Source organism: Marmota marmota, unplaced genomic scaffold, assembly GCF_001458135.2.
Source record: "Marmota marmota marmota unplaced genomic scaffold, marMar, whole genome shotgun sequence".
Lineage (NCBI taxonomy): Eukaryota > Metazoa > Chordata > Mammalia > Rodentia > Sciuridae > Marmota > Marmota marmota.
Genome location: NW_026000130.1, coordinates 9643936 through 9664135, shown reverse-complemented (window position 1 = coordinate 9664135; position 20200 = coordinate 9643936). Strand labels below are relative to the sequence as shown.

The window sequence follows — 20200 nt, the reverse complement described above, 5'->3', positions numbered from 1 at the left end:
AAGTCCACCAGTTAAATTTTCATTTATTTTCATTTGTTATTATATGTTTGTAACCTAGAATTTTCATCTGGGTTTCTTTTTTTTTTTTTTGAGGGGGTCAGTATCAAGGATTAAACTCAGGGGCACTTAACCACTGAAGCACATCCCCAGCCCTTTTTTGTATTTTATTTAGAGACATAGTCTCACTGAGTTTCTTAGGGCTTTGCTAAGTTGCTGAGGCTGGCTTTGAACTCATGATGCTCATTTTGAACTCACACTGGGATTATATGTATGCACCACAAGGATAAGGAACTTGATGACATATTTTTTAAAAGTCTCCAAAGATTAGAGAGTAAAAAAATTAAAAATAACAACAAAAACCAGGGACCTAAGAGGTAATATTTAAAAGTCTAACATAATGGTGCTTCAGAAAAAAAAGTGAACAGGGCAAAAAAACATTCTGAATAAATAATTACCTAAAATTTCATGAATCTTGTGAAAAACATCAATTTATAGATTAAGAATCTCAGCAGGATTGGCGTTATGCCTCAGCAGTAGAGCACTCAACTAGCACGTGCAAGGTGCTGGGTTCGATCCTCAACATCACATAAAAATAAATAAATAAATAAAATAAAGGTATTGTATTCAACTACAACTAAAAAAAAAAAAATCTCTGCAAACCCTAAGCTATATAAACTCAGGCAGATGAGTGTGGTGGCCTATGCAACTTAGGCAGCTGAGGCGAGAGGATCTTAACATTGAGGACAGCTTGGCAACTTAGTGAGACCCTGTCTCAAAAAAATGATTTTTTAAAAATGTTTATTTATTTTTTAGTTGTAGTTGCATGCAATACCTTTATTTACAGGTGGTGCTGAGGATCGAACCCAGGGCCTCGCACATGCTAGACGAGCGCTCTACCATTGAGCCACAACTCCAGCCCCTCAAAAAAAATGATTTTTTAAGGAAGGTCTGGGAATCAGTGGTAGATTGCCCCTGTGTTCAAACCCCAGTACCAGAAAGAAAGAAAAAATAAATAGCACAGGCAAGCCAGGTGTGAGTGCACCTGTAATCTCCTGAGTAGTTTGCTCAGGACGCTAAGGCAGGAGGATCACTTAAGCCCAGGAAGATTGCTTGAGCCTAGCAGTTTGAGACCAGCCTGGGCAACATAATGAGACCCCCATCTCAAAATAAAAATAACAACGGAGAGGGTGGGGGAATGAAAAATAACAGGCAGGTACATAATAGCCAAACTTCTTGAAAATCAAAGATTAATGGAATATGCTGAAAGCAGAAATAAGGTACACATCATAAATGCCCTATTTTGCATCAGAAAAAAACAGATCAGAAGGAATGGAACAAAATGTATTGGCAGAAAAAAGAAGCCAACCTGAAATCTATGTGCAATAAACATTATTCAAACCCTAGAAAGAAATAAGAACATTCTCAGATAAAGACTGCTGAGATAATTCCTCACAATAGACTTGCACTACAAGAACAGCTACAACGTATTCTGCTGTCAAGTATAACAAATTAGAATAAATAAATAGAACAACTACAGAAGTTCTTCTCAAACTGAAGGGAAATTATACAAGATGGAAACAGATTTATAAAAAGAAATTAATACACACAAGAAGTGGTAAAAATACAGATGAACAAAATATACTGTTTCCTCTATTTTCTTTAAGATACTGATTACTTACAACAACTATAAAAATGTTCAGCTGAGCTTACAGTAATGAAAAAATGTCAAAGGCAAAACAGTTGCAAATGCAGTCATATGAGTGCAAGATTCTTCAATTTAAAGTGAAGTGATACAATATTAACTCTAAGTAGGTCATAACAAATTAAGGATGTGTTATAAACTTCTGGAGCAATCACTAAATGCCACAATTAATGAACAGAGAGAATTTCAGCAGAGAAATAGACACTATAAAAGAAACCCAGATGGGGCTGGGATGGTGGCTCAGTGGTAGAGCGCTCGCCTAGCACGGGCAGGACCCGGGTTCGATCCTCAGCACCACATAAAAAAATAAAGGCATTGTGTTGTGTCCATCTACACCTAAAAATAAATATTTAAAAAAAAAAAGAAACCCAGATGAAAATTCTAGGTTACAAACATATAATAACAAATGAAAATTTAAATGAAAATTTAACTGGTGGACTTTGTTCTTAAGAACAGATTGTAAACTGGGCTTGGTGGCACATGCCTATAATCTCAGCAGCTGGAAAGGCCAAGGCAGGAAGATTGTGAGTTCAAAGTCAAACTCAGCAACTTAGTGAAGCACCAGACAACTCAGAGAGACCATATTTCTAAATAAAATATTAAAAAGGTCTGGGGATGTGGTGCAGTGGTTGAGTGCCCCCCTGGGTTCAATCCCCAGTACCAAAACAAACAAAAAACAGATTGTTGATGGCAAAAAAAAAAGGGGGGGGGGCGTAATGAAGTAGAAAAAGTTACATCTAAAAAGTCAGTAGAGGACTGGGGATGTAACTCCGAGGTAGAGCACTTGCCTAGGATATACAAGGCACTAGGTTCCACCCTGCACTGCAAGATAAATAAATAAAAATAAAAAAGCCAATAGAGGAAATAAAATAGAAAACAAAAAATATTGAAAAACCCAAAAGAAGCCAGAAAAGGGGGAATGGAGGAATGATGGAAGAAATAGAAAACAAGTAGTAAAATGGTAGACCTAAGCCTAATCATATTAATAATTGCATAAAAATGGACTAAACTTTACAACTAAACAACTGCAGAGATTGTCATACTTGATTTTAAAAAACAAAATCCAACTATATGTTATCTACAAGAGATGCCTTTACATATAAAAACACATCCAGATTGAAAGTAAACAGATGGAAAATATATATATAATCTGAAATGAAAGCACTACAAAGCTGATGTATCTATATCAATATCAAACAATGTGGACTGTTAGAGTCTGTAAACAAGTCAGGATGGCGCCTGGCATTTTGCCAGGGGAATGTTAGAGTTCGTAAACAAGTCTGGATGGTGCCTGGCAAAATGCCAGAGGGAGTGGTTTGAGAAGTAACAAAAGAGAGCCATTAAGTGTAGAGATTCCTTATTGGTTGACTGATGTATCTAGTTTATGCTAATTAGATAAGCTGTGTGGAATGTATAAATACTGCTCCTGTCCTGCAATAAACGGCTCCCACTCCTGCTGTATCAATCTACACAAGTTGTTCGTCACCCCCCGGTTATTTTGCTGCAGCCGGACTGCGGCAGTGGACTTCAAGAGGAGTTTCACCAAAGATAAAAGAGGAACATTTCATAATCATAAAAGGCTCAACTTATCAGGAAAGCATAACACTCATAAATGTACATAACTAGTAACAGAACTGCTTTTGTTGTTGTTGTTGTTGTTGCAGTACTGGAGATTGAATCCAGGGGTACTCTACCACTAAGTTACACCCCAGTTTTTTAATATTTTATTTTGACCCAGGTTGCTGAGGCTAATTTTGAACTTGCAATACTCCTGCCTCAGTGTTGTGAATCACTGAGATTACAGGCATATTCCAATGCAGCCAGCCAGAATTGCAAAATTAAAACAATAAAAGACAAAACTGTGGGTTTGATACCAGAATCATAGTTAGATAGATAAAGGACGAATTCACACAGATTTTAATACCTTGCTCAGCAATTGATATACAGCTGAAAAATTCAGGTTTGAAGGCACTATCAACCACCTAAATCCAATTGACATTTATAGAACACTATGCCCATTTTTAATTTTTTGAACAGAAGTCACATTATTTTCATTTATACTCTAATGGCTAGCAGCTCTGATAGAATTTTGTGAAAAGTTTGAATAACAAGTTTTTGAGGGTAAATCATACTCATATAAATGGTACAATTTGACAATTAAAAAAATTTTTTTTAGTTGTAGTTGGACACAATACCTTTATTTTATTTATTTATTTTTACCTGGTGCTGAGGATTGAATCCAGGGCCTCGCACATGCTAGGTGAGCACTACACCACTGAGCCACAATCCCAGCCCACAATTTGATAACTTTTGACAAATGTATCTACTCAGGAAGTCACCCCAATGATCAAGATATAGAAACTTTTTAAAAAATATATTTTTTAGTTATCAGTGGACCTTTATTTTATTTATTTATATGTGGTGTTGAGAATTGAACCCAATGCCCCACACATGCCAGGCAAATGCTCCACCACTGAGCCACCACTCCAGCCCCAAGATATAGAAATTTTTCATCCCCTTTCCCCCAAATTTCTTCATGCCCTCTTGGTCTTTCACTTCTTCCACTTCTTTGTTCTAGGTGAGGACTGATCAGCTTTCTGCCACTAAGGATGAATTTGCATTTTTCTGGAACATCTTATATAAAGGGTTTCATACAGTATATACTCTATTGAGTCTGATTTCTTTCACTCAGTTTTTGTGATGTACCTGATTTATCTTTTTCTCTTCTTCTTTTTAATAAATAGTATTCCATTGAACAGATGTGCCAATTTTGCTTATCCATTCACCTATAGGTGAATATTTGACTTGGATTGTTATGGGCTATTAGCAATGAAACTGCAACAAATGTTTTAATTTCTCTTGGTCATCTGGGACTGAAATGTCTAGGTCATAAAGTTAGCACATGTTTAACATTATAAGAATGATGCTGGATATGGTGATGCCCACCTATAAACCCAATGACTCTGGAGGCTAAGGCAGAAGGATCAATTGAGCCCACAAGTTGGAGAGCAGGCTGGGCAATACAGCAAGACTCCCTCTCAAAAACGAAAACAAAAAAGCCCCAAACAGTGAATACATCTCTTCAAAAGAAAGATTTTTGGGGCTGGGGATGTGGCTCAAGTGGTAGCACGCTCGCCTAGCATGCGTGAGGCACTGGGTTCGATTCTCAGCACCACATAAAAATAAAATAAAGATATTGTGTCCACCTAAAACTAAAAAATAAATATTTTTTTAAAAAGAAAGATTTATAATCCATGACCCCAGCAATTTCCTTAAACCAAAAAAAAAGAACAAATTAAGACCAACATAAATAAGATATAAATAATAAATGTAAAAGTGGATAACAATTAAGTAGAAAAAAATCATGATTAATAAAATAAAATGTTTGTTATTTGAAAAAAATAAAATTACTTGTATCAGGAACGAAAGAAGAAACACTGCTACTAAAGTTATAGGCATTAAAAGAATAATAAAAGCACTGGAGTGTATCTCAATGGTAGGGTGCTTGCCTCCCATGCATGAGGCTCTGGGTTTAATCCTCAAGCTTGCATGTGTACACACACATATACTCATATACTCACAAATGATAATAAGGCAATATTACAAATAAATTTGACAATTTAGATGAAATAGACAGATTTCTTTTTTTTTTTTTAATTTCCTGTAAACTTTATCAGTTTGCCAGCTTTTTTTTTTTATTTTATTTTAAAGAGAGAGAGAGAGAGAGACAGAATTTTTTTTAATATTTATTTTCTAGTTTTCGGCGGACACAACATCTTTGTTTGTATGTGGTGCTGAGGATCGAACCCGGGCCGCACGCATGCCAGTCGAGCGCGCTACCGCTTGAGCCACATCCCCAGCCCCCAGATTTCTTAATAAGAAGTAGAAAATATGAGTAGCCCTCTATTAAAATGTTTATAAATTCTTCATTAAAAATATCTCATAAACTGGGGCTGGGGATGTGGCTCAGTGGTAGAGCACTTGACTAGCATGTGTGATGTGCTGGTTTTGAGTCTCAGCACCATATAAAAATGAATAACTAAAATAAAGGTATTGTGTCCATCTACAACTAAAAAATTTTTAAAAAACCTCATAAATTGGGTGTGGTAACAAATACTATAATCTTAGCTACTTGAGATTTCAAATTCAAGGACAGCCTGTACAACTTAGTAAGACTCTGTCTCAAAGTAAGAAGGGCTAGAGATAATAATAACTCAGTGTAGAGCTTTTGCCTAGTATGCATGAGTGTTATGGTTTGGATGTGAAGTGTCCCCCAAAAGCTCACTTATGAGAAAATGTAAGAAGGTTCAGAAGAGAAATGATTGGGTTGTAAGAGTCTTAACCCAATCAGTGATTTAATCCCCTGATAGGGATTAACTGAATGGTAATTGAAGTGGTAGGGTGTGGCTGGAGGAGGTGGGAATTGGGGCGTGGCTATGGGGTATATATTTGTCTCTGGCAAGTGGAAATCTCTTTCTCTCTGATCATGATGTGAGATGCTTCCCTCTGCCACACTCTCCCGCCATGATGTTCAGCCTCACCTTGAGCTCTGAGGAAAGGAACCAGCCTTCTATGGACTAAGACCTCTGAAACCGTGAGCCTCAAATAAACTTTTCCTCCTTTATAGTTGTTCTGGTTGGGTCCTTAAGTCACAGCAGTGAAAAAGCTGACTAAAACAATGAGGCTCTGGGTTAAATTCCTGGTACTTCAAAAACAAATAACAAAACAAAACAAACAAAAAACTACCTCATAAAAAAACTCCAGGCCCAGATTGTTTCATTGATTAATGTTATAGAATATTTAGGGAAGAGTTAGTGCCAATCTTTACAATAATTATCTCAGAAAATAGATGAGAAAGAAATATTTCCCAAATTATCACCTTGGTTTCAAAACCAGACAATTACAAGCAAAGAAACATTACAAGCAAAGAAAATGACCAATATTCCTCAAAAATAGATGAAAAAGTCCTTAACAAAATATGAGCATATTGAATTTAGCAATACATGCAAAAATTCATTATGGCCAAGTGGGATTCATCCCAGGAATGCTAGATGGTTTCATATTCAACATTTAATCAATATAATTTATCACATTAACAGAATGATAAATAAAAATATTGTGATCATATCAATAGAGAAAAAGCATATGTCATTCACATATATCATGTATTTATGTGAAACAAACTCTTAATAAACTAGAGCTAAAAAGAAACTCTCTCAACCTGCTGAAAAGTCATCTAGGATAAATGTCGATGGCTAATATCTCACTTAGTGGTGAAAGATCAAACACTTTCCTTCTAAGATTAGGAATAAGTCAAGGATTCGTACTCCTATCACCTTTGTTGAACTTTGTTACTAAAGATCTTGGCTGTTTTTAGGGGGAAAAAACACATATACACACACACATATATAAATATACATATATGGTGTATATATACATATGAATATATGATGTACATATTATAGATTGATAAATAGATACACAGAAATGTCCTTTGTATATTCAGCCCTCTGTATCAGTGGGTTCCACATCCACAGATTCAACCAACTGTGGATGGAAAATTTGGGAGGGGAATGGTGTCTGTACTGAACATATACAGACTTGCATTTCTTGTTATTATTTCCAAAATAATACAACTATTTGCCTAGCATTTATATTATCTTAGGTACTATAAGTAATCTAGAGATGATTTAAAGTATAAGAGATGGATATGGCTGTGGCTGAAGCAAGAAGATTACTTGGACACAGGAGTTTGAGAGGAGTCTGGGTAACATAGTCAGAACTTGTATTAAAAAGGAAAACAAAGGGGCTGGGGCTGAGGCTCAGCGGTAGTGCACTTGCCTAGCATGTGTGAGGCACTGGGTTCAATTCTCAGCACCACATATAAATAAATAAATAAAAATAAAGATCTATCAACAATTTTTTAAAAAATATTTTTAAAAAAAGGGGGTGGGGGCTGGGGATGTGGCTCAAGCGGTAGCGCGCTCGTCTGCCATGCGTGCAGCCCGGGTTCGATCCTCAGCACCACAAACAAAGAAAGATGTTGTGTCCACCGAGAACTAAAAAATAAATATTAAAAAAAAATTCTCTCTCTCTCTCTAAAAATAAATAAATACATAAATAAATAAATAAACTAGAGAAGTAGACATACAAGGGTTGAAACTTAAAAAAAAAAAAAAAAGTATACAGGAGGTCCTTCCCTCCGGTGCTAGTAGGCGACCGTTCTCCACCGACACTCAGACTACTGGACTAAGGCCAGTTCGTGGGGCGCTCGGCGTGCGGACATACCCGCTTCGCGGACACGCTTTCCCGGTGGTGGATGACCTCGGGAAACTGGGACCGAAAAGGCCGGGGCGAGCACGCAGGACTGCCCCTGTGCCGGGTGGAGAGCGTCTCGGCACTTCGCCCACGCCATCTGTAGCCGTTCAGAACCCAGACCCTAGACCTCCGTCGCTCCGTGTCAAGTGGGGAAGTGACAGCCAGGTAGGCCTCCCTGTAACCTGGGCTATAGAGAAGCAACCTCAAGACCCATGGATATGAGCAGCTTGTGGCAACGTGAAGATGTGCGGATGCCAGGTGGGCCCGGTGGCGCTGGCTTTTAATCCCAGCAGCTCAGGAGGCAGAGGCAGAAGGATGGCAAGTCCGAGGCCAACCTCTGCAAATTTAAGGGAGACTGTCTCTAGAATTTTTTTAAAAGTCTGGAATGTAGCTCAGTGGTTGAGCACTTGTTTAGCATGCATGAAGCCCTTAGGTGCAATTGCCAGTGCCAGAAAAAAAATCCTACTGCTGGGCAGCTCTTGGTATTGAATGAAATCAGGCCACTAAGTGGGGGGAACCGTGGTCACAGGCTCATTGTGCCTTGTGTGGTCCTAGTCCCTAACCTCTCCCTTCCTGCCACTCTCCTTCAGCAGAATCAGACTGGCCAGGCAGAGTTCCGCTAGAATTTGCCCAGATTTCAGCCTGATTCATACAGTCATCAAAGTCAGGGAGCACCTTCTGTGTGTGCAAGGCAGGAAGCTTCAATTTTATTCTGTTTACTACTTCATAAAAGCATCTTTACTGTCTCAGAAATGGCAGAAGACAAAATGAGCACACCACCCCCATTATAAGCAGTGGATTTTAATGTGTCTCCTTTGGAGCAGTTAAGGTGACCTCTGAGGATGCCCAAAGGTTGTCTGGCACTTTGGTACAGAAGGATTTGGTCCAATCTTGTGCTGACTTAGGATACAGAAAGGCACATAGAGTTGGGCCTCAAACTCCCTTGGGCTGTGGTGGGGCAGAAAGTGAGCAAGAAAGTGGCTTGGGGGAGACAGGATGGGTGTGGCTTGAGTTGTTGACCAAAGCAGTTGTCCTGGGTGGTTGCTGGGGCACTGAGGGCAGCACAAGCCCTCAAGCTGGGTAGCTGCTGCTGTAGTGGCCCCCATCTGCCCAGTTCACCAGCTCGCTGCTCTGGAACCACAGCTGGATCTCTCTCTGGGCCCCTTCCACTGAGTCACTGGCGTGGATGATGTTCCTGTGCCAGGTGACAAGTAGCTTAGTCTCCAGTGTGCACCCAAGGGCCCTAGGGTCAATCTGCTGCTCCCCTGCACCCACAGGAGCAAGCAGGTGACTGCAGAAGGAAAAGGAAAACTAGGAGCCAGAAAACTGCCAGCCCAGCCTCTGGGGCCAGCCCAAACCCTGATTTTTGGGAGCCTCCTTTCCCCACCAGTGTCCCACACCAGCCCTTCAGGGTATCTGGCAGGACAGATAACACACAACACAGAGTACAGTCAAAACAACAAACAATGAGAATGTGTCATCATCAATAAGTGCATGGAAGGGCAGGGAAAGAAGTTGTTCTAGTCAGTATTATTCATGACGTCCCACTGTCAAGCCTCTTTGGCTTCACCCCCCACCAAGGGTGGGGAAAGCTCTGTCACATTTCTGTGACTGAGCGCCTCAGCACCCAGCCGCTTCAGCACCCAGCCGGGGAGTGTGACCCAGTTACGTGCAAGGTTGGTCTCCCACAGCTTCATCTGCCACCCAGCAAGAAACCCAAGCCTTGGGATCTGCCTTCAAAGCATGCTGTTGCTGGAATGGCCCTCCTCACCCCACAGCAGGCAACCCAGTGTATCAGGCTCCCAGTACCTGCTGATGTGGATGCTGAAGTCCCCCCAGATGGTCCCAGGGGCAGCCTCAGTGGAGTCACTGTGTCCTATCATGGCCCTTGAGGTGCGGACCACATTGTACTCTTCCCAGACCTGCAGTACAGAGCTACAAGTTGGGGAGAAGTGAGGAGCACCAAGAGCCCAGGGCTCAATCCTTTCCCTGTGCTTGGTGGAGGACACACCCACATTGCACATCCTCCACCCTGGTCCTGTCGTACCATTGCCACCACGGGCCCAGAGCTCATGTAGCTGATAAGGGCTGGGTAAAAGGGCTTCCTCTGTAGGTCCTGGTAATGCTCAGCAAGGATGCTGTCAGGTGTCTGGGTAACATGGGAGAAGAGTAAGAGGAGTCCCTAAAGATGAGCCCCCCCCCCCAAACTGGTGTCCTGACCTCAGGGCACATTGCAGTTAATACCTACATAGGCTGTCATCCCAGACAGATACCTCCCCACACCTGCAAATACCAAGCCACAAAACCCCCATGACACTGGACTGAGCTGTGAATGGCCAAGAAGCACCCCCAGTACCTCAAACACTACAAGGGCTCTGATACCTGCAGCATCTTCATGCCAACCAGCTTGAAGCCCCGCCTCTCAAAGCGCTGGATCACAGTTCCGATGAGCCGGCGCTGTACCCCATCTGGCTTCACTGCAACCAGGGTGCTCTCCTGGGTCCAGGAGGGCCCTCCTTTAAAAGTGGGGAAGTTTAGGGCTGCCATTGCCTCACCCTTTCACATCTCCCCAACCTGAGTTCCTGCCTGGGCCCAGACAGCACTAGGCTTCAGAATGCCTTTATGCAGGGCAGCTCTAGAAGGAACAAGCACAGCACCCCCAAACAGGAGCTGCCTCCTAGCACTGCCTGCCAGGGGTACCCAAGGCAGCATGTCCCCACAGCCTTCTCCCACACAGTGGCAAAAACTGCCCAAGACTGGTGCAGTGGTGTACACCTGTAATCCTAGCAGCTCAGGAGGCTGAGGCAGGAGGATTGTGAGTTCAAAGCCAGCCCCAGCAACTTAGTAAGACCCTGTCTCAAAAAAAATTTAAAAAGGGCTGAGGATGGGGGCTGGGGATGTGGCTCAAGCAGTGGTGTGCTCGCCTGGCATGAGTGTGGCCCGAGTTCGATCCTCAGCACTACATACAAACAAAGATGTTGTGTCCGCTGAAAACTAAAAAAGAATAAATATTAAAATTCTCAAAAAAAAAAAATAAAAGTATACAGGAGAATATGTGTAGGTTACATGCAAGTACTATGCCATTTTATATAAGGAAACTGAGCATCTTTAGATCTTGGTGTCCAAGGAGGGTCCTGAAACCAATACCCTGTGGATATCAAGGGACAACTGAATATGAACATATATATTTTAAAAGTATAATTATCTTTAATCATAGATGACATGATCATGTACATGGAAAGTCCTAAGGAATTTATATTCATGGACTCTTTATCTTTTGCTGGTGCTGGAGATCGAACCCAGGGCCTTGAGGATGCTAAGAATTTGCTCTACCACTGAGTTACACCCATAGCCCAATGGAACTGAAATTTTAACAAAGTGTCAAGGTAATTCAGGAGGAAGAGAATCAACTTTTTAACAGATGGTGCCAGAACAGCAGGATGTACACATGGAGACAAATGAACTTCGACCTATGTCACACAAAGAAATCATTTCAAAATACACCATAAATATGCATATAAGAGATAAATCAATAGAACTTTTAAAATTAAACATAGGAGAAAATCTTCCTTTCACTGGGGAAGCAAAAGTTTCTTTGAATATTAAAATCTCAAGACACCAGACATAAAATTTCTCTTCAAAAGACACTATTGAGAAAATGAATAACACAATTGACAGTAGGAAAAGGTATTTTTGATGAATGTATCTGACAAAGACTTATTCAAAATGTATGTAATAACTTAATAACTTGCAAATTAATAAAATATGACAAACAACCATGTGAAAGCATGGGCACTATTAGTTATCAGGAAATGCAAACCAAAAATACAATGGATATTACTCCTCTCCTGTCAGAATGATTAAAATTTAAAAGGCTGATCATATCAAGTGTTGGGGAGGGTGTGGAGCAGCTAGAATCATGATATATTACTGAAGGAAATACAAAAGTTTCAGTACTTTGGAAAATTCTTGGAAGTTTGTTATAAAGTTAAATATATGTACCTATCTTATGACCCAGCAAGTCCACTCCTAGATATTATCTAAAAGAAATGAAACTTATGTGTATAAAAAGAACTTGCACGAATGCTCATAGCAGCTTTCTTAAAAAAAAAAAAAAAAACAGAAAAAAATTCAGAAAAAACAGAATGTCCATGGATAAAAGAATGGACATGAAAACTGTGTAGACATGAAATGAGATGCAATATAGCAATAAAAACAAATGAGACATACTAAACTACAATTTGGATGATTCTTACAAATGTTATATTAACCATAAAAGGCCTGTTTTAGTCAGCTTTTTCACTGCTGTGACTAAAGGACGCCACCAGCACAATTGTAGAGGAGGAAAAGTTTATTTGAGGGCTCACAGTTTCAGAGGTCTTGGTCCATAGAAGGCTGGCTCCAATACTTGGGGCTTGAGGTGAGGCAAAACATCATGGAAGAAGAATATGGCAGAAGGAAGCAGCTCATATGGTGATAAGAAAGCAGAAAGAGTCTCCACTCTCAAGATACAGAATATATACCCCACCGCCACGCCCCCATTCCCACCTCCTCCAGCCACACCCTACCACTTCGGTTAATCCTTATCAGGGGATTAATTCACTGATTGGGTTAAGACTCTTATAACCCAATCATTTCTCCTCTGAACCTTCTTATATTGTCTCACATGTGAGCTTCTGGGGGACACCTCACATCTAAACCATAACAAGGGCAGACACAAAAGAGTCCATACTGTTGGGTTCTGTTTGTTAGAAGTTCCAGAATGAGTAAAATGAAACTATGGAGTAGAAATTGGAACAGTGCCTGTGAAGAATGGAGCATACCGGCACTCTCTGTAGAATAGAATGTTCATAGCTTAATTGTATATGCCAGTGGTTTACATGTACAAAATACATGCGACTGTACAATGCATTCTTAGAGGATACATTCTAAGACTTCCAGGTAATCTTGGGTACTACTAAATCCTATATATACTTTGCGTATGTGCCTATGTGCCTCTGATAAAGTTTAAATTTTAAATTAGGCACAGTAAGAGATTATCAAAAATAGCTAAAAATAAAATAGAATAATTATACCAATATACAGTGGTGTTATGTAAATGATTTGGTGTCACTCCTTTCAGTGGATCTCTTGTTGAAAACTTCCTATAGGTTCAAAGCTTTCTGCCATGAATGGTTTTCTGTTTATGTCTTCCACCCACAAAGTAATGGTCTTTTCTTTTTTTAAAATTGGGGATTGAACCAGGGGCAGTTTACTACTGAGTACATCACTAGTCCCCTTTTATTTTTGAGATAGGGTCTCACTAAGTAAATGAGGTATTGCTAAATTGCAGAAGCTGGCCTTAAGCTTGTGATCCTCTTGCCTCAGCCTCCTGAGTTCTTAGATTATAGGCATGCATCACTGTGATCAGCCTCTTTTCATCTTAACTCAGTACTAACCACACACTGTAGCTGTAACTGTCTCAGTTTTAGGTACAACAGTAAAAACTAGCACAAAGTTACTTTTCTTTCTTCACAATTTCATGCTTAGATTTGTTCTTATCATAGATCTTAGCAATATCAACAGGCATTTTTTTTTCTTTTTCAGAAATTTCACTTTTCACTAAAAGGAACAAAGGAAGCAATTTACAACTTCTCTTTGGCATATCCAAATTGACAGTATCTCTATTTTTGTGTTTGGGGACCATTATTAATAAAATAAGGATTACTTGAGAACAAGTACAAAGGGATGGTTCATCCTGAGAGATACAGAATGGGGCGGTGCTATATTTCTGGTACTCAAAATGCTATGTAATTTAAGAATCTTATATTGTTTATTTATGGAATTTTTTAATATAGTATTTTCAGTCTACGGTTGAGCATAGGTAACTGAAACCATAGAAAGAGAAACTTCAGATATGGGGATGCAACTACATTAGGTTCTGTATATTTTATTATAGTAAATCTAACCTCAACAACAAAAAGAATGGAAGGAAACCCACAAAGGCTCTACTCTTTCTAAAGGCTGAAGTACAAGGAGCCCTGGAGCACCACACTCAGGGGCTCATCCTCCTGGCTAAATTGGAAGGGTCTCTGAAGTGTCCATGCTAATCACATAGGTCACAGACTCATCAGCAGGACAGAAGGTAGACCTTTCTGGAAAATGACCATTAGACCTCTGAAAAGGCACCAAAGGATACAGCTCTGAATTTTGAAGGAAATTTCTGTCAAGACAGTAAAATGGCTGGCTAAATAGCAAAGCTCTGCTGCTCCTGATTCTGACTCAGATGCTCTGAAGAATGACTCTCATGCAAGTCCAAGCACAAAGAGCACAGGCAGCTAAGAGGCTAATAGTTGTTGGAGAGTGAATATCAACCCTTCTGTGCTGCCTATGCCTGCTTCTTGTTACCCCTGGCTCTAGGGAGGCACAGGGCTCACATTAACCTGAAACATCTGAGAGACAAAGTCCAATCCAATGTCCTTTGGGTGACCACTTTCTCTGGGCCTCGCAGTTCAAATGCATCCATACAAGTAAAGGGATTTCCCTTGGGTAAGTCTTGTCCATCTGTGAATTGAGCTTATTCCTGCTTTATTATCCTTGGGAATTCTTTCATCATATGATGGGCTCTCAGCAAAGTTTGCTTCCCCCACTCTGGTTGAAAAGGCAGCCTGGGCCCTGTTAAGGACTCAATCCATAGGAAAGTTAAAATTATTTGGAAATATATGTATTGAAGTCAGTATATGCATCACATTAGTAGAGCAAAAGGGAAAAAAAATGTGTGATCATCTCAATACAGAAAAAGCATTTGACAAAACTCAATACTTTTTCAAGACAAAGATACTCAATAATAGGATGCTTCTTCAAAATAGTAAAGCTCATACATGAAAAACCCACAGTCAACATCATATTTCATTCTGAAAGTCTAAAATCTGTTCCCTTAAGACAGGGGACAAAACAAGGATGCACATTTCTGCCACATCTATTCCAACATAGTGCTTGATATGGTTTAGATATGAAGAGCCTCCCAAAGGCTCATGTATAAGACAATGCAAGAAAGTTTAGAGGTGAAATGATTGGGTTAAAAAAGCTATAATCTATTTAGTGGTAAATGTAGGCAGGTGGGGAGTGCCTAGAGGAGGTAGATGTCTGGGGGTGTGCCTTTGGGGTTTATATTTTGTCCCTGGTGAGCAGAACTCTGTTTTCTGATTGTCATGGTCTGAGCTGTTTTTCTCCTCCACACTCTTCTGCCAAGATGTTCTGCCTCACCTGCAGCCCAGAGCAAAGATATGGGCCATCTGAAACCCCTTAACCGTGAGCTTCCTCTTCTAAAATTGTTCTCATTAGGTCTTTTGGTCATAGAAGCAAAAAAGCTAAAACAGTACTGGAAGTTGTAGCCAGAATAATTATGCAAGAAAAGGAGTTCCAAAATGGAAAGAAAGAAGTAAAAATCTTTGTTCATAGATGTTATGAGCTTACCTAGAAAACCATGAAGTTCCTCAAAAGCATTGTTAAAACTATTAAGTTGGGGCGGTGGTGCCCCACTGTGATCCCAGTGACTTGGGAGGCTGAGGCAGGAAGATTACAAGTTTGAGGCCAGCCTCAGCAATTTAGCGAGGCCCTAAGCAATTTAGCAAGACCCTGTCTCAAAATAAAACATAAAAAGAGCTGGGGAATGTAGATCAGTGGTAAATTGCCCTGAGTTAAATCCCCACTGCCACCCTACCCCCTGAATTGCTAAAAGAAATAAAAGAAAACCTAAATAAGCTAGGCATGGTGGTGTACATCTGAAATCCCAGCTGCTTGGGAGGCTGAGGCAGGAGGATAGTGAGTTTGAAGCCAGCCTCAGACTTAGCAAGGCACTTAGCAACTCAGTGAGACCTTGTCTCTAAATAAAATATAAAAAAGGGCTGGGGATGTGGTTCAGTGGTAAGCACACCTGGGTTCAACCCTCAGTATTGAAAGAAAGAAAGAAAGAAAGGAAGGAAGAAAGAAAACCTAAATAAAAGGAAAAGACATAAAATAAAACCTGAAAATAAAAGACTAAAATAATATTCCCCCAGAGCTAGAAGAGCATCGTACACAGGGTCTCATGCATACTAGGCAAGTGTTCTACCACTGAGCTCATCTCATTGTTAAGATATCAATACTATCCAAAGTGACCTAAGATTCAATGAATTATTATTAAAATATCCATGGTGATTTTGCAGAGATAGAAAAACCTATCCTGAAATTCATGTGGAATCTCAAGGGACCCCTAATAGTCAAAACAATCTCAAAAAGGAACAAACTTGAAGGTCTCATACTTCCTTTTTTGAAAGCATACTACCAAGCTACAGTAATCAAAACATTGTGGTAATGGCATAAAGACAAACGTATAGCCAGAAATAGTGGTGCATTCCAGCTACTCCAGAGATCAACCTGGGCAACTAAGTAAGACTGTATCTCAGAATAAACAAAGGGCTGGGCATGTAGCTCAGTGGTAAAGGGCCCCTGAGTTCAATCTCCAGTACAAGAAAAAATAAAATAAATAAAAAGACACATAAACTGATGGGAACTAATAGAAAGTCTAGAAATAAACTCTCACATACAATTTTTTTTTTTTTGGTACCAGGGATTGAATCCAGGGGCACTTAACCACTGAGCCACATCTCCATCCCTTTTTATTTTTTATTTTGAGGCAGGGTCTCTCCAAGTTGCTTAGAACCTCTCTAAATTGCTGAGGCTGGCATTGAACTTGTGATCCTCCTGCCTCAGCTTCCCAAGCTGCTAAGATTACAGGAGTGTGCTATCATGCCCAGCATATATTATTTTTTTAAAAAATTTATTATTTAGGTGTAGTTGGACACAATACCTTTATTTATTTATTTTTATGTAGTGCTGAGGATCTAATCCAAGGCCTCACACGTGCTAGGTTGAGCGCTTTACCGCTGAGCTACAACCCCAGCCCTAGCTTATATGATTTTTAAAAAAACACTTATTTAAATTATTATTTTTTTTTGTTGATAGATTCTTTTTTTAAAATATTTATTTATTTTTTTAGTTATCGGCAGACACAACATCTTTGTATGACACAACATCTTTGTATGTGGTGCTGAGGATCGAACCTGGGCCGCACGCATGCCAGGAGAGCGCGCTACCGCTTGAGCCACATCCCCAGCCCTGTTGATAGATTCTTATTTTTTTATATGTGATGCTGAGAATCGAACCCAATGCCTCACACATGCCAAGGAAGTATGCTACAGCTGAGCCCTAGCCCCAGCCCCATGTATGATTTTTGACAAGGGTACCAAAATCATTCAATGGGGAAAGGACAGTCTTTATAACAAATGGTGCTGGAAGAATTGAATGTTCACATGCAAAAGAACAAAGCCAGATCCTTACCAAACAGAATACACAAAAATTAATTCAAAATGGATCAGAGACATAAATGTAAAACCTAAAACTATAAAACTCTTAGAAGAAATTCATAGGGCAAAATCTTCACAATATTGGATTTGGCAGTGATTTCTAGGCTGTAACATCAAAAGTATAGCAACTAAAACAGCATGTAGAAAAATTTGACTCTGTAAAATTTTTAAAATTCTGTGTATCAAAGGAAACTATCAATAGGATGAAAGGCAATCTATGGAATGGGAGAAATATTAGCAAAATATATATCTATGTTTATATGTAGATCTATATGCATATGAATCTCTAGAATATCTAAAAAAAACTTTTACAACTTAAAAATAAACAAAAGCTCAACTAAAAATAGGAATGACTTAAATAGACTTTTCTCCAGTGAAGACATACAAATGGACAATAACATTTGACTATCACTAATGACTATCACTAGTCATTTAGGGAAATGCAAATTAAAACCACTATGAGATACCACATAATATCCATCAGTATGGCTATTGTTGAAAAACCCAGAAAATAACCAAGTGTTGGGGAGAATGTGGAGAAACTGGAACCCTTGTGCATTGTTGGTGGGAATGTAAAATGATGCAACCACTATGGAAAACATTTTGGTGGTTCCTCAAAGAGTGATATAGATCCTATGTACATATATGAATATGCCACAGTTGATCTTACCATTGTGTATATCCATAGGAAATTAATTTAAAAATATAACTATGGGTAAATGGCAGAAAGATCAATATAGGGAAGGGAGCAAGAAGAGAGCGGGGAGAGGGAAGGGGAGGGAGAGGTACTGGGATCTGAATTACAACAAGATATATTATACAATATTACATATATTGTATAATTATGTTAAAATGGATTCCACTGTCATGTATAATTAAAAAGAACCAATAAAAGTAAATAAATAAAATAAGAAAAGGGGAAAAAGTGATACAGAATTACCATATGATCCGGCAATTCCACTCTTTTGGGGAAATACTTAAAAAGAATTGAAACCAGGGACTCAAAACAGAATTTTGTACAATATTCACAGCAGCATTATTCACAATTGCCAAAAGATGGAAACAATACCAAGTGTCCATGGAGAGATGAATAAATAAACAAAATGTATATATACACAACAGCTTTTAAAAAGTAAAATTCCAACACATGTTACAACATGAGTGCACCCTGGAAACATTATACTAAGTGAAATATGAGAGCCACAAATTTTGAGCCCACATATGTGAGGTACCTAGAGTAGTCAAATTCATAGAGATAGAATGTAAAATGTGGATGCAAGGGGTTGGGGGTGAGGTGGATGAGGAGCTAGTTTTTAAGACAGTTCCTGGGGTAATGAGAAAGGTCTGGGAATGGTAGCCGTGTACTTAATGCTACTGAATTGCATACCTAACAATGGTTAAGATGGTAAATTTTGTATATCTTAGTACAATACACACACACACACACACACATACACACACTGGAGGATGGCCTAAAACAACAACAAAAAAGCAATCTGAACCAAAAAAAGGATTTTTTGTTTGTTTGTTTTTGGCCTTCTTTGATTAGTGTTTTGCACAAGCCTGCTGCCCACTCTGCTGTAGGCCCTGAGTTGGCCTGAGCTGCCTGGAGCTGCCTGGAGCTTGAGGTAAGCTGAATTCACAGGAACTCCCCTTCTCCCTCCAGGGAGGAAGTTTAAATTATCAGGTCAATTAGGAAAGATACAACCGAAAAATCCAAGTTTCATTCACACTTCAAGAAGGCGTTTCCTGGCTGGGTGCCACTTTTATTATTTTTGGCCCAGGCGACTGAAAGCCCCCACAGAACCAGAGAAGGTACAATGTGATCTTTGATTCGCGTTTCAAGGATCAAAGGGAATGAGTTTGGGTATAAATGCAGATAACATTTCAGAGATCTTTCATGAAAGGAGTCACCAGACCAGGGCCAAAAGGGAACAGATATGTTGTGTGTTTGCCTTTAGAAGCTTCGTTTTTCAGCAAATCACCTGCCCCGAACCCAACGGCCCGCCCGCCCCGGCCCGCACCCAGATCCGTGGCCCATGGTCATTTGGTACTGGGCTGGGTGTTGGTATCCTCTCCCAACCCTTCTCTAGGTACCGCGAAGTTGCGGGGAAGTAGTGTTGGACAGCCTGTGTACAGGCAAGTGAGGAGAACACGATCTCATCTCTTCCTGGCTCCTAGAGCGTCTGGGTGCTGACTGGGGTCACCAATTCTGGGTGGCACGCTTGGCCTGGTTATGGCCCTGTAGCAAGGCCTTTACAGCCTGCCCAATCTTCTCTGGGTCCAGCCTCAGCCGGGGTAGGGTAGCACCCACCCACCCATGACAGCCCCTGCCTTAAGACCCTAGGCATTCAGGTGGCCAGTCCTTGCCGCAGCCTGCTCTCCCTCTCACACCTGGGCTGGAAGTATGTAGATACAGGTCCCAACTAAGTTTCGAGCACCGGCTTTGGGCGGTGAATAGTGAACTCTGTAAGCCTGCTATTCTCGGAAAGCTCTTAGGTATAGGCTCAACAGCTCCTTTATACCCAAACTCTCCGTGATACCCTCACCCCCGCCAGGAGCATCCTGGCTCCCGGGCAGTCCTACTGACACCCAGTGTCCAGCAGATTCAGTATCGGCCTGGTCGATACTGGTCGGCCTCTAGATCTTAGCTGCAGGAGTATCGGAGGGGATAACGGCCAGGGACAATTACAGCCCACCCGATCTGCGCCTGCGCAAGCGGCCCTGCCTGCACTCGTGGCACTAGGCGCGGCGTAGTACAGAGCGCGCTCCCATCACCCCCCGCGCTTCACTG

At 40.4% G+C, this 20200-nt stretch overlaps 2 protein-coding genes across 9 annotated transcripts in view; one reads left to right on the top strand and one right to left on the bottom strand.

Annotated features, from left to right (window-relative positions):
* Txnrd2 (thioredoxin reductase 2) overlaps positions 1 to 20200 on the top strand; it is a 124822-nt gene that overhangs the window by 65934 nt on the left and 38688 nt on the right. For 2 of the 8 annotated variants that reach the window (XM_048785159.1, XM_015500433.2), the window contains one exon: positions 4281 to 4458. The exons of the other annotated variants lie outside the window; for them this stretch is intronic. In XM_048785159.1, the coding sequence (XP_048641116.1) occupies positions 4281 to 4284 (4 nt within the window). In that variant the 3' untranslated portion in view covers positions 4285 to 4458. Of the gene's footprint in view, positions 1 to 4280; positions 4459 to 20200 lie in introns of those variants that run through there. 8 annotated transcript variants of the gene reach the window in all.
* Positions 8938 to 10567, bottom strand: LOC107154553 (nucleoside diphosphate kinase, mitochondrial-like). Its single transcript, XM_015500181.2, has 4 exons — positions 10403 to 10567; positions 10068 to 10169; positions 9830 to 9942; positions 8938 to 9215 (listed from the first exon to the last, which is right to left on the bottom strand). The coding sequence occupies exons 1-4, from the start codon at positions 10565 to 10567 to the stop codon at positions 9092 to 9094; spliced, it is 504 nt and encodes a 167-aa protein (XP_015355667.1). The 3' UTR covers positions 8938 to 9091.